General features: G+C 30.6%; 1 protein-coding gene across 1 annotated transcript; it reads left to right on the top strand.

Moving 5' to 3' along the window:
* The first annotated feature begins 1,703 nt into the window (after window positions 1–1,703).
* Window positions 1,704–7,607, top strand: LOC130814511 (purine permease 21-like). Its single transcript, XM_057680603.1, has 3 exons — window positions 1,704–2,042; window positions 3,382–3,533; window positions 6,107–7,607. The coding sequence occupies exons 1-3, from the start codon at window positions 1,906–1,908 to the stop codon at window positions 7,207–7,209; spliced, it is 1,392 nt and encodes a 463-aa protein (XP_057536586.1). The 5' UTR covers window positions 1,704–1,905; the 3' UTR covers window positions 7,210–7,607.
* The last annotated feature ends 7,706 nt before the right edge of the window (window positions 7,608–15,313 follow it).

Below are 15,313 nucleotides of genomic sequence, written 5' to 3'. Positions count from 1 at the left end.
TTCCGTTTAGATCCTGGCCAAGCGCAATATCATCTCCTTTATCATTTATCTTTTACGTTGAGTAACACAAACTTTTCTTTAAATTAAAAAAAGTAAAAATAATTTAAGACGTTTTCATATGGAATTGATATCAAAAATCCATATGTACTACATGCACTTTTCAGCTCTTATGAGCTATATACTCTTGATGTGCATCCATGGACCTGCGGTCGTGATTGTCATCCTTCTTGGTTCCAATATGCTCTTCATTCGATTGTGTTATAGTCATAGTCAACAACTCAGTATTCTACACAAGTTAGAGTCTGAGGGAAGATAAAAACAGACATATCATATTCGTGCTCCCTCCAAGGAGAGAGCATGAAAAAATGCATGCATTTAATTTTTTTCCAAAAGGATAGGTTCTTGCAGAAGAAGGGTGATTAATACCCAACACGCTTGAGAAAGACACATGTCACTTCCAATACACACAATACACATTAAAACTGCTGCCAAGCCTAGATAACAATAGCAAATTGGAGGTGTAAACTAAATAAAAAAGAAAAAAAACTAAATAGCACTCTGGAAGAAAAGGAAAGCTAGCCAAACTATTAGAAGCCTAAAACGTGAATACTACGCTTTTAGCTATTTCTATCACCGATCTGGTACTTGGAGAGATGTAGCTCTCACAAGTCAAATTTTACTTGCTTCATTTTGCAGTTTTTCTCTTCACATGTTCAAACTATCTCAATTTGTTTTTACGTAATTTTTCCGATAAAGGAGCAACATCTAACCTCCCTTCAACTCCTGTTTTGTGATGTTATATAATTTAATCATTAGCACTTTTATCTTCTTGTTTAGCTTTATTTATACATTTCTATAGAACTCCAATAATTGTTATTGGGAAAGTTGGATAGAAAAAACACTAATTTGAAATAGTAAGAGATTTAAATTTATTCATAAGAGTTTTTGAGGTGGCTTTAAGAACTTGTCCTTTATCACTTGTAGTTATTTTTTTTCTTTCATCTTAAATGTATTATACGAGTTCTGTGTCCATTTTTAGCCTTAACTCGATTCATTCTAAAGACATAATAAAAGCTGGACTGAAAATAAGCTCTATATTTTTAAAGAGGGTTAGATTGTAAAACACAAATACTCAAATGAAACCGTCTCATGGTGATAACAATTATGATGGGCTGATCAAATATATACTTATAGTCTTAAAGTTTGGATTTGATTTGTGGTTGTTTGAGTGTGTATGAATGTTGATTTGAATTTAGGACATCGATGTTGTTCGAATGAGCCAAAATCGCGCCTCGCGATTGGGCACTTTTTAGTATTTCAGTCAATTTTTGTTTTGGGCATATCTTCTTCATTCGGACTTGAAATCAGACATATGACCAGTTGTTACAATTGCGCGGATGTCTGGAATAACATTAAATTGGAATTTAATGTTAAAGTGATCATTTGTTATGGTTTTAAAACCATCACTTATAACATTAAAGTGATCACTTACAATCTTAAAGTAATAAATCAAAAAACAAGTTAATTATATAGACTCATATAATAGTGAAACGTATCATACAAGATTTGTTGCTTTTTAAAAAGGCTAAGACTAGATTACTTTTAAACCGGCCCGACATGTATGAGGCTACAGATTTATACACGACAAACAACGTAACAACAAGTGATCACTTGCACTCAACTACGTGTCGAAAATTCTTAATTGCCCAATTATAATTGATTAATTAATTACTTAATTAATTAATTCTAAAACTGTAAAAGAAAATAAAAAAATACTCGTACTCAAAATAACTCATAGTGGCGCAGAAACAGTGATACAATACTACCTCTTCTTCTCCATTATCTTTCTCCATTTCTCATTTGTTTTAAGGGGATTGCATGTGAGACCTTTTTTTGCTCTTAACAATGGCGTCCAAGCTCTCTACATGTTTTCTTACTCATGGATGTTCCGGCTTTAACACTAAATCCTTCAACATTTCTTTTCCCAATTTAACAGCTGCTCATCGTCGATTGCATTTCGCTTTTTCTCACCGGGATTTAAGGTATTCAATTTTCCTCTTATCATCTTTAGGGTTTCTTCTTTCTTCTTCTTTTTTTTTTTTTTTTTTTGGTTTTTGTTGGCTTTGATTCTGGCCTTAAATTGAATTTTTTTTGTTGCTGATTGTTATGTTGTTTGATTTATGGTCGATAATCTTTGTTTGAACCTTTTGTTTTTGATATTGTTCCAATTTATGAATGTTTACAGAAGAAATGGAAATGGCTCGATTAATTAATAACTTTGGAGCTTTCTTGTTTTTTTATTAGAAATTTGAAATAGGGGAAAATATCTGGGATGAGGAAGAATATTCAGAAAAGGACTTGCTCATTTTTGTTTAGCCTTTTTAAATACTATTGTAAAAGCAATAAATTGCTTTATCTATTCAACATTTCAGTTTTTTATTAGGTTTAAATACTTTATACTAACAATGACTCAAAAAAAGTAAGATTTGCAATCTTTGATTACAATAAAACTTGAAAAAAAAAAAATAATTGATTACACAAAAAATAGATCTACTAACAATAACACAAAACATTACTGGATTTAAGGCGAGACTCTCCTTTCCTTAAGTAATATTTCTTCCTTTAAAATGTCTCGGGATATAATTTGAAGTCTGTTTCAAAACACAATGAAGTCTGTTTCAGTTTAGATTTTGGTGTAGCTTTTTGTTTCTTGATGTTTGACTCCGAATCAAGATTCTAGTGGTGTTCAACAATTGATACTGTAGGCTGTAGCTTTAAACACTTGAGGTAGTGTTTTGAGGCAATGTTTATTAAACTCGGGTCTCTAGTTTTTTTGCCGCTTTCTTGCTGCGAAAATATATGCATTGTTGCTGTATGGTTGCAATTGTGCACGTAAGCGATGAGCCTAAGAATCTGTAAGAAAAAGACATTGAATGAGCACATATGACTATTGGAGTGCTGTAATGCGAAAGAGATGAAAATATTATATAACTTTTTCGTAGCTTTAGCATAACGTTTTTTCTACTTTGCTATGGAGAAAGAAACCTATAGAGAAAAATGATGTGTGATTTCATATACAATCTATTCTGTAATTTTTTTCCATTAACTTGTTTGAAAAGAGAGATCTCTTGTGCTTATGTGATTTTTAGAGAGTAAGCTACTTTTGCCTTTTAAGTTTAACCTGTGATCCTATGATATTTGTGCTGTTCAATAATTTCTTCCAGAATTGCTTTGTTTTCTTTACTACTTTGGAGATGTTGCTTCTTGTGTTACTCTCATATTTCCTTGTTTTGTTTGGGTCTTTTACCTCTATTCCACCCAAAGACCATGTCACCTAGGTCATCACTTATACCTTCATTTGTTGCAATTTTCAACTTAAAGACAACAGGTTAAAAAAACATATCTGCTACATCCCCGAATATATGCAAACCAGCAACAAAATGGTGAAACAGATGTGGAATTTGAGAATGCTTCTAACAATGGCGCTTCAAGCTTAAGACAAGAGATCATACCAAAGAATGAGGTTGTCAACGGTATGTTAAATATGCAAGTGATTGAAAATGGTATACTAGAATACAACTAACTTCCACAGCCGTCACTTAGGTCCTAAATTTTGTGACTTTAGGCCAAGTCATGTATGTTAGTCTAATATGGCATACAAGGAAAAAATTTATACTTGAAGTATTGAACATTTGAGAGTCAAAGTTATAGCGTAAATATTGTGACTTAAGGTCCTAGACTAGAATTTTATTGTCCTTATCCTTTCTACAATTTACTATACTTATGTCCTTAGTCTTTGATTATTTCTTATTCACCACTTTACATATATCCTTTTTCCTTTTTAGAATCTAATTTATCAAACACGTCTTTGAAAGCTTTTGATTTCGATTCGCAAACTGCTATTTTTGCCTTTTGCTAATCAAAGACAACATTTTTCTTTTTCTTTACTGCTATCTTGACGTCATCTTTCCACTACTTTGTATCTTTGTTTCCATGATATTGCCCCATGATCCTCCTATAACCTTCTTAGCTATCAGAGTAATGCAAATTTTTCATCTTTGTCCAAATATTCCATCATAGTGACCATTACATTCTAGACAAATGCTCTAAAAAGCTAGTATTATATTAATAAAATGAATATTTTCCACGCCTTTTATTTTCACAGTAGCTTATCATGATATCTGTGATATGCCACTTATGTGATTTCGCCACCGGAATCACACCCATATTTATAATCTTTAGCTATGATTCTACCCTTATCCTTAAAAAAATAAAGAGAAGGGTTAAATTTAGAAATAGATCAAATTTGGAGGTGGTTGATTTCTTGTACTATTAATGAAGTAACAGAAATGATTTGATAATAAGGGGCTTCAAGCAACCAGAGGTACTAAAACTCAAAGATAATATATGGATTATAGGGATTAATAAATTCTTAAATAGTACAATATCGGAACTTTTTGGAAGATATAATTTTTTTTTAATTTGACGCTCAAATTGTTCACTAATATTAAGACCAATATGAAGCTCAGACTTGGCATTTCCCGTACCCCACTGCCCTACCATACCAATTTCCGTATGCGTCTGTATCATAGAAATGTCAACTCTTTGATAGAAGATTATAAAGTCTTCCTCTAGCCTAAAGAAACTAATTACTTGTGAATTCTCGAATACAAATTAATGAGCAGAGGATTTGGAAGGGAGGAGAGGAAGAGTTAGACACCAATCATCCTTCATTTGGATATCAAATGGGGAAAGCAAAGTGAATTGTGAAATATCCTTTTTCTTTTACCCTTTTAACAAATAAAATCATCCCCATTGGAGATTTGGAAGGAAAAAAAAGTTTTTCCTTCTCTCCTTCACACCCCCTTATCTTCACTTTATCTAAGTTAATTGATGATACTATTACGTCCACTTATGTGTTATCGTTATTGTCTTTTGTATTCTCACAGTTTGTTACCAGACATCATACAAGCTGTTCAGTATTTTGCGGAAGGCGTCCATTGTACTATAACAAGAACAAAATGAATAACTTGATCCTCCTCCATTTCCCTTGAATGAACTTGCATAATTCATACCATCACAGCCATTATATAAGGATGCTTCAGATCTGTATTTTGGTGGTGTTTTCATCAACCTGGTAACTATATTGAAACTGGCCAAAAACTGTAATATCTTAATGTTTGGGGATAAAACTGTGATATCTTATAATAAGGTCTTGATCACAGTTTCTCAATCCAGACCCTGAAATAACATGCATCAAAAGAAAAAAAAAAACCAAACAAAAAGAATTGTTTGTTGGGCACAAGAGTTGATTTTTGGTAAAGTTTGAATTTTAGTAATCAAGAACCAACCTTAAATTTGAAACAATCCAATTGCACCCAACGTAACATAAGAAAGGCACAGAACAAGGGGAGGTATACATTCATTCATTAATTGCAATTATATGACAGAAGAGGAGCTAAGATGAGTTGTACTCTTAGTTCAGAAAAGACTAATAGCAGTAAAACAAATAAAGATCCAGACTAACACACACCTCAATGTTAAAACCTGATACAGCTTCTTACTTTTAAACAAATAAATGAGAACATTCTCTAAGTACCTCTTTAAAAAGCAATAGTTTCTACTTTCTACCACCATCTGCTCAATATTATTGCTAGAAACAGACCTTGAGATTTCAATTTTGACATTCCCTTACATCAAGTCTTCTCTTTCACCTCCCTCCCTAGAGGTCACTATATGCAGAGTTTGAATCAAGTAACTCAATTGTGCTTAGAATTTGGACACAGGTTTCTGAATATATCTCTAAAAACATCTGTTTGCGGGCTGAATGTGTGAGTTTTGTTGTTTTCAGCATTACTTAATACTTACAATAAACTAGTTTCTTTTGCTGAACTAGCAGTCATTACTCGCTATTTTCTGCATATATCCAGTTCTTAGTAGTCTCTCTCCCCCACACCCTAAAATAGAAAACCAAAAAATGATCCCTCTTTATAAAATGTAATGGCACAACTGCTTACCATGTTGGAACTATAATTTTTATACCGACCTGCATCAGATCATTCCCCCCTCCCCTCCTAAACATTACATAACATTTTATTTTCCACAGTCCACAACACCAAATCAGGAACGCTGCCTCAGACAGAAGGAACCACCTCAGAAGGTTCATCACAGAAACGAGGGTTAAAGTGGTGGATTTGGATTGCGTTCTATATAGTTTGTGTCCTTGTTGGACAGTCAGTAGGCATGTTACTTGGCAGATTGTATTTCAATGAAGGTGGAAGAAACAAATGGATGGCAACACTAGTGCAATATGCGGGCTTTCCATTGCTGTTGCCCTTGTACAGCATTTTACCCAAAGAAAGTACCCAAAATTCTAAACCAAGTAACGTGCTTTCTCCTCTGAAAACTACATCAGTTTACGTATTTTTTGGGCTATTTGTGGCGGCAGTGGGTATGATGTACTCTGTAGGACTGCAATATGTACCTGTCTCGACTTTCTCTCTCTTATGTGCATCCCAATTGGCCTTCAATGCCTTCTTCTCCTTCTTCTTGAATTCACAGAAGTTCACACCTTACATCATTAATTCTCTTTTCTTGCTTACGATCTCATCTACCTTACTCGTAATTCAGTCTGGTTCCTCCATTCCTGAAGGAGTTTCAGCGGCAAATTATGCCTTTGGTTTCATTTGTGCTATTGCTTATCCAATGGCATATGGATTGTTGCTTTCCTTGACTGAGTTTGCCTTCCAGAAAATACTGAAGAAGCAGGACTTTGAAGCGATTTTGGATTTGCTACTTCGTCAGTCATTTATTGCAAGTTTAATTGCAGTGGTTGGAATTTTGTCAACTGGTGATTTGAAGGCTGTGAAATTAGAGATGAATCAATTTGGGCTTGGGAAATTGGCATATGTGATGACCTTGATTTTCACATCCATCAGTTGGCAAGTTTACAACATAGGTTTATTTGGATTGATTGTTGAAGTGTCATCCCTGTTCTCCAATGTTGTTGCTACTCTAGGATTGCCGATTGTTCCAGCACTAGCTGTGATCTTTTTCCATGACGTAATGGACGGGATAAAGGTGGTGGCTATGTTATTGGCTATATGGGGTTTTGTTTCTTATGCCTATGATCAATACCTTGACGAGTGTAGTGCAACTGAAACTGTGAACCAAACTAGTGCATCTGGAACATTTGAGAACAAAAATTAACTGATCAACTCAAAGTCGGGAAAAAAAATACACCTAGCCATCCAGTTCCTGGACTGGCCTAGCTAGTATAATCCCGATTCTATCTTCTGCTACTTCTGGTGGTGATCTCCGAACAACAGTAGATCTGCGAGGGTATTAGTTTAGATCTTCTCATCAGAGGTGTTCGCTTCTTTTTTTTGGGTGTTGAGTGTTGGAGGGAGAAAGAATTCGTATCAACAGCCTGATTTCATAAACCCTAATTCCTGTTATGTACATGTATGACAATGCATTTTAATGTATGTATTTTAATCTTTTTCTGCCCATGTATTTATTTATCTTTTCCCTCAGAGCAAGTCTTCTCTTCGTCTGAAGATTACGAAGACACTGGAAAGCAGTTTATGCTACTTATTTTTCCAGCATACACGCTACACAAGCCACAAGGTACATATTTTTTAATCTTAGCTGATTTTGATTCCAAAATCCAGAATTTTGGTGTTTATATCTTTGCCAGCAATGACTATGGACTTGTGATTGTTAGAAGGAATCAACTCGATTAAAAGCTTAAATAACGTCTTTCAGCTATAATTGTGGATGTAACCTGGTAATAGTGTAATAATCATATATAAACTACCAGAAAATCATAAAAATGAATATTCTTGACATGAACCTATATAATAAGCTCATAATTACCTAAAACACCAAAAAGGAATATAAAGTAACAAGAAGAGTGCAAATAAATTGGGTAGAATAGAGGGTAAATGTAGAAGAGAGACAAGACGAGATATCATCCCAATTGGTTACAATTTTTAACCTCTCTTCAAATCCTCCCAATTCATATTTGTGAAAGGGTGGAAATTAAAAACTGCCAAAATGGATGCCAAAACTCACATTTCTAAAACACAAATTGTTATGGGGTGGTTACACCGAGAGATGTGTCTTATTCATAGAATAAATAATCAATCTCATACATATTATGAGGGTATAATGAACTTCATCCTTGCTTTGATCATTAAATTGATAGAAATTTTATATAGCAAATTTGTCCAGAATAATTCCACTTATTGTCTATCTGCTGTGAATAATCCATACTATTAATTATGTCTAAATAATCCAACCGTTGTATATTATTTGCTAACAATACTCAATTTTTATATTTTAACCGGCTATTATAGATACCTACCACCCAAGAGGAGTAAAGTTAAAACAACGAAAAAGCATAATGGGAATAAAAGGCGAGTGTAACGGTTGGTAGGTACCTACAATAGACGGTTAAAATGTGGAAAGGGGTGTTATTAACAAATAATATACAAAGATTGGATTATTTAGAATTAATCAATAGTAGGGATTATTCACAGCTCATGGGCAATAGGTAAGATATTCTGGACAATTTTTCCATTTTAAATATTGTTTTGCAACCCTAAGTTGTTCGAAACTGAATACAAGATTGTAGGCATTTGAAAATTTATTATTTGTGATATTTTTCCCATTATTGTACTTGGTAAGTACTTAAACTAAATGATTGTGTTTGATAAAATTAAAAAAAAAGAAAACAATATAAAAAGCCTGCAAGGTTTTTATATGATCATGTATTGAGGGCAATGATAGAGTATAATTTCTGAATTAAATCATATGTAATTTTTAAGCGCGTTCCTTATGGAGATTGATCATGCTTTCAGTCCTACTCCCTCCTCATGCGACCCTAATAACTGAGTACTTTATTATGTTATTTTTTATGGCTTATATTCATTAAGCCACCCCAAACAATCATATCATCATACATACAATACTATAATTTTGATGCTAAATGACAAATGACAGTTTAACAGTCATTTGCCAAATGCAGCAAAATTACTGGTCATTTAATTATAAATGGCAAAATGCATAGAATCTCAATATTTTCATTTTATATAAAATGCTTTTACCATTTGAAATTAATAAAATTATTGCAATAATGGTATCTTATTCTTCGGAAAATATTATTCTTTTATTTAATTATTTATTGAGCCATTATATTTTTATAAAAAAGTTGAATATATTATTAAATTTTGTTTATAGTACTATAATTTCATAATGATAATATGAAAAAAAATCTACTCTACAAATTCCATGCGATGCAGGGTTTATTCTAGTGTGTATACACATATATATATATATATATATATATATAGAGTGAAGTTCAAGTGAGAAGCATCCTTACATGAGAACCGTGAGAATCAATCTGTCAGACAAAAAAGTATTACTTTTTACTAAAAAGATGTTATTTTTAGACAAAAAAAGTGTTACTTTTTTTTGAAAACAAAGATGATACTTTTTAGGCAAAAACATATTACTTTAACAAAAAAATTCTGAAAAAAACGCACAGTAAGGTGTTACTTTTAATGTAAAAGCTGTTACTTTTCAAAAAAAAAAAGTGTTACCTTGTATTTATATTTTTTTCTAAACTTAACACTTTTTTGCTAAAAAGAACCATTTTTTTAAAAAAAAACAAAAGTAATAATTTTTGTCTAAAAATAACACCTTTTTTGTGAGAAAGTAACACATTTTTATTGGAGAGTTTGGTTCTCACGGTTCTCACTAGAACTTAACCCTATATATATACATATATATATATATATTATATATATATATATATATATATATATATATATATATATATATATATATATATATATATATATATGGTCAAATTTCAGTGAGAATCAAGCTTATATGAGAACCGTGAGAATCAATCTACCTGAAAAAAGTGTTAATTTTTAACGGATAATGTGTCACTTTTGGGCAAAAAAATATTACTTTTTTTTTAAAAAAAACGTTGAGTACTTTTTAGCAAAAAACTGTTACTTTCAGAAAAACTTTTAAAAATAAATAATACAAAGTAACACGTTTTTTTGAAAAGTAACACATTTTTGTGAGTTTTGTTAAGAATTTTTTTTTTTTGAAAGTAACATTTTTTTGAGAAAAACTATCATTTTTTTTATAAATAAAGTAACACTTTTTTTACCTAAAAGTAGCAACTTTTTAATGGAAAAGTAATAATTTTTTTCAGATTGATTGGTTCTCATATAAAGATGATTTTCACTTAAACTTCTTCACCTTATTAACAATTTTGTATGTTAGGTGTTGGTATTGCCCTCCCTCTAAAACTGGAGTATTAATTCCTCACGAATCCTGTGATATATGAGACAAATTAAGTAAGATATTTTTTAATACTTTGAAAAGAACTATACTTGATATAAAAATATTTTATCTCTTTATTAATATACTTTCTCCGTTCTTTTAAGTTCTTTCATCTTACTATAACGGGTAGTTTTATAAGTTCTTCCACTTTAGAATACTTTCTATTTTTAGAAAGTTTTTATCCCACTTTTACCCCTTAAAACCCCCCCTTTTCTTTTAATGTACGCCTTTTTTTATTTATAATTATTTTCTCTCTCATACTTTCAATACAATCATTACTTCACACTACTATTTAATTAAAATAATACCCACTACAACCAAAGATTTTCTTTCTTAATATGTGTGAAAAATTCAAAGTGGAAGAACTTAAAAGAACGGAGGGAGTAATTGCCTTTAAAAGATTAAATTTTAGTCGACGAAATCACTATTTTTTATATATGGCGTCTAATTAGAATAGCAGCAGCAATTACATGTTCCTTAGTTATACATCCTCAGTTGACAGCTTTTCATACATGCAACGCCGTCAAAAGCGTCTGGCTTAGGTTTTTACGATTTCCTTTATAGTCGCCCATTGAACCTCCATATATAATATAATTAGTAAGGGTTATGATATACTCCCTTGTCCCTTAAAATTGTTTTCACAAAGAATTTTCACATGAATTAAAAAAAAAATATTTAGACGTAGTTATATTATTTTATTAAATAATAAATTTAATTGAGAAAAAAAATAGAGACTATAAGTATTAGAAAAACGTTATGATAAAGTTACAGAAAAATATGAAAACCATAATTATTAGAAAAATGTTGAATTAAAGTTAATGGAAAACATATAGAGACCTTAAGCAAAATAAAAATATTACATTAGTATTAGTCAAAAATATGTGGGACAATAATCATTAATAAATTATTAAAATGAGGTTGAACAATTATGTCCTAAATTGTAATAAAAAAAAACAAGGATTAGTATGTCCAAAATATGTGAGAAAGATTCTTTTGGAAACAAGAAATTAATAAAACGACCTAAAATGACAAATGAAAACAAATCGAACAGGGGGAATGTCCTATATGAAGCCCTCAGAGGCATAGCTATGTGTAAACATTAATTAATTATGTATACTATAGCCAAAATTATACTTTTAAAAGAGTACTAATGCAAGATAAGTAATGTAGTAATAGAAAAAACACACACAATGAAGAGTATTTTTTTTTTTTTTATGATGATGAGTACCCAATGAAGAGTATTAATGCAAGATAATTAATAAGAGGCAGAGCTATGTGTAAACATTAATTTATCAAAATTCGTGGTTTTGAACGGAAGTCAAGCTATTAAAGGAAATAAAATAAATATTTTTAAAAATTAGCTTTGAATTAATATAATAAGTAGAAGAAAATACCAGATGTAATAATGAGGAGGATTAATATGACAAACACTATGAGATGATTTCATTTTTAAATTGAGATTTGATAGAATATCAAGCTTAACATTATTTCTTTCTTGTGCCTTCAATGGTATATATATGGTTAAGTTCCAGTGAGAACTAAACTTATATGAGAATTGTGAGAATCAATCTACATGATAAAAAACTGTTACTTTTTTATAGAAAATGTGTTACTTTTAGGCAAAAAATGTTACTTTTTTTTTTATAAAAAAGCTGTTACTTTTTAGCAAAAAAGTGTTTTTGTAAGAAAAATTTTCAAAAATCGAATTATACAAAGTAACATGTATGTTCCGAAAAGTAACACTTTTTTATGTAAAAATTAACACCTTTTTTTGTGATTTTTGTTCAGAATTTTTTTTTGAAAGTAACACATTTTTATCGAAAAGTATTATCTTTTTTTAACAAAAAAAGTTACATTTTTTTTGAAAAGTAACACCTTTGTAATAGAAAAGTAACACTTTTTTGTCAGATAAATTGATTCTCATATAAGAATGGTCGTCACAGGAACTTCTATTTATATATATACATATATTGTGTTATTTCATGCATGTTACTTTTGAACAATAAAGTCCAACTTTTTATTTTTCAAATACTTGACCAAAATATTAAGTGAAACTCTTTAAGTAACCCTGCGCATAATATACATTTTTAAAATTTTTATGGTAGTCTTTAGTTTCAAATCAGTCTAAACAATGAATTAAAGTTATTCACAAATGACATTGAGTTTCAAATTTCTTAAAATAGACAAAGTTTAAACAATGATCTTATCAACCATTAAAACATTAAAATTTCCGATATTTATGCAGAAAGACTCAATATAACGTGGTTTTCTAGTCTCTAAATCACTACATTTTCCCTCTAACATCTTCAACATTAGTGTACCCTTTAATAAATGTTGTACATTTGGAGATTAAAAAACCACTCCAATTTGAGTTTTCATACATATGTGTTGGAGATTTTAGTGTTTATATGATTAAACGACATACTAGACAAGAAAAACCAATTGATATTTGCTAATAAAGACATAGTGCAAACCAAATTAAAACTACAAGATTTCCACAAGGATCAAAATTTTTTTTGTCTACTACTAGTATAAGTAGGCATTTAAAATATTGTAATTAGTGTACGCTTACTCGGTGAACATTAAGGACATTATAAGTAGGCATTTAAGATATTGAAAGCAGACATTAAGGATGATGTAAGTAGACAGTTAAAGATACTAAAAGTAGACATTAAGGATTAAGTAGTCATTAAGAATACGGTAAGTAGACAGGATAATGTAAGTAGGCGTTACAAATGATGTAAGTAGTCATCAAGGGTACAGTAAGTAGGTATTAAGCTTTAATGGGTTGAGCCTGAGAGACGTCTACTCTGACAGTCTCTTAGGAGATCAGGAGAGGAAAAGTAAGGGGAATGGAAGATAAATTAGTGTTTCCGCCAAATCTTTCAACCCAAAAGTTGTTTATCAAAACTAATGAATTGTTGGCAAACCGATGATAACACAAGATAATAAACATGGAACTTGATTATGTGAAAAACAATAGGCACAAAACCATTTCTTGAATTAATTAGAGGAATGTTAGTTAAACATCGAAAAAAAATAACCAATTTACATTTGTTTATACTCAAGATTTGATGAACTTCATGTCAAAATAAATCCTGGAAGAAAAGTCCACAATTTGCAGTATAATTAGAAAACATTTATACACAAATTTAATCAAACAAATTAGATTGTGACTTCACTATCGCCACTTTTCATAGTGTTGGTTCCTCAAGTTGGACAAGCTAGGTGAACATATCTATTCTCTCCTATATACCATGATACTAATTTCTTTTTAAATATCTATGAAAATTTAAATAGTATATTTTCTTAGCACTACATTAAACATCGAATCAGTTCTATTTAAATTTTAAAGAATAATCTTACATGAATAGTTACTAACTCATTTAAATCAGTTTCTTAAAGAGTGTTATGTCTCAAACAGAGCAAGTATCACATTTTCAAGTAAGGTTCTAAGACCGAATCCCTCTAACTATCCCTTTCCCTCAATCAACTCTATATTAAAAATAAAACCAGTAATTATATGATTTTTAATAAAGATACTTATTATAAAATGATAAAATAATGGTAAACATCAACATTTTGGAAGAACAAAAAATTCTTAATAAAGTAACAGACATTTATTTTCAGAAAATGATATTAGTGTCTTTTGTTTTAGTTATGTTTTTTTATTATTGGGTAAGTTGACGAAAGGAAGAGAACTAGACTAGAATCAACCCAAAATCTTTCCTCATAAATAATATTTGTTCTCCATCTAAAATAAGATACATTACTCGTTTTAGTTATGTTTATTTATAGAAGATTGTTTGAATTTGAATTTTAAATAGCTTCGAGAAAAGAAAGTAACGTGATCACCATAAATAAATTGCTTAAATTTAATAAACATTGTTATCTAATAATCCTACGTGTTATTTGGTTAACGATATTAAATGACAAGAGTAAAATGAGTATAAGAACATATTAGTTTTTATAGATGTGCTATTTAAGTCCCACGATAAATGTCCCACGATAATGAAGGTGTGATACCTTGGATTGAAATTTGAAAAGGATTGATAGACTACTCATATCAACAAGATGCATCTTCTTTTCATGGTAGTCTGTTTGCTAAGAACTCTACAGTTAGGCGTGTTTGGTGGGGAGCAAGCTTAGGATGGGTAACCTTCTGGAAAGTTTTCCTAGGTGCGCAAGAGTGAGGCCAAAGTGCGCTGAAAAGACTTGTGTTGGTCTGTGAGGGTATTCTACAGTCTCCATGAGTAGTCACTAGTGGTCCGTTGGGCTGGGGTGTTACAGAAGGTCTTATCCTTCAACATGTTTTTTTCACAATTTTCAATTAGAGCTTTTCTTGTGAGAAGACAATCTCAAAACAAGAAGTTTATATGCTAATAATTTTTATTATTGAATAATTTATCATTTTCCGTCTCATATAAGAATTTGTGTTCCTTACCACCTAATTTATATCACCTTCCTAATTGATAATGGACAAGCGTAACCATAAGCCTTGTCCAATAAATTTCTAACAAAATTGCATTACATTTTCATTATCATTCTCTTGATTTATTATCAACAATTAAACAGGTCGCTTGTATATTAACATAAATCTGTAATTTAATGATTACTTTTTTTTGAAAAAAAAGAGTTTCGTCAAACAACAATATCTCTTATATACTTTCTTTGTCCCTTTGCAAATACAATATATGTCGTTTTTGTTTGTTCCACTAAGTCGACTACACCATATTTATTCTCCTATTCTTATCTACATATTTAATTTTTCTCATCTAATGCTATATATTTTGTTTATTCTTTCACTAACCTATTTAATAAGCAATATATAAAGAAAAATTGTCCAAATATAGCAAACTTTGCGAGACAAATAATTACCAATCTAGTTCCTTTAGATTTTTCAGACAAAACAGCTCAAAATGAACTAAAAGAACACAATAAACGACTA

The sequence above is a fragment of the Amaranthus tricolor genome, chromosome 6 (genome assembly GCF_026212465.1).
Source record: "Amaranthus tricolor cultivar Red isolate AtriRed21 chromosome 6, ASM2621246v1, whole genome shotgun sequence".
In the NCBI taxonomy this organism is placed as follows: domain Eukaryota; kingdom Viridiplantae; phylum Streptophyta; class Magnoliopsida; order Caryophyllales; family Amaranthaceae; genus Amaranthus; species Amaranthus tricolor.
The sequence above is the reverse complement of the archived record's forward strand: the minus strand, read 5'-3'. Positions and strand labels throughout refer to the sequence as shown.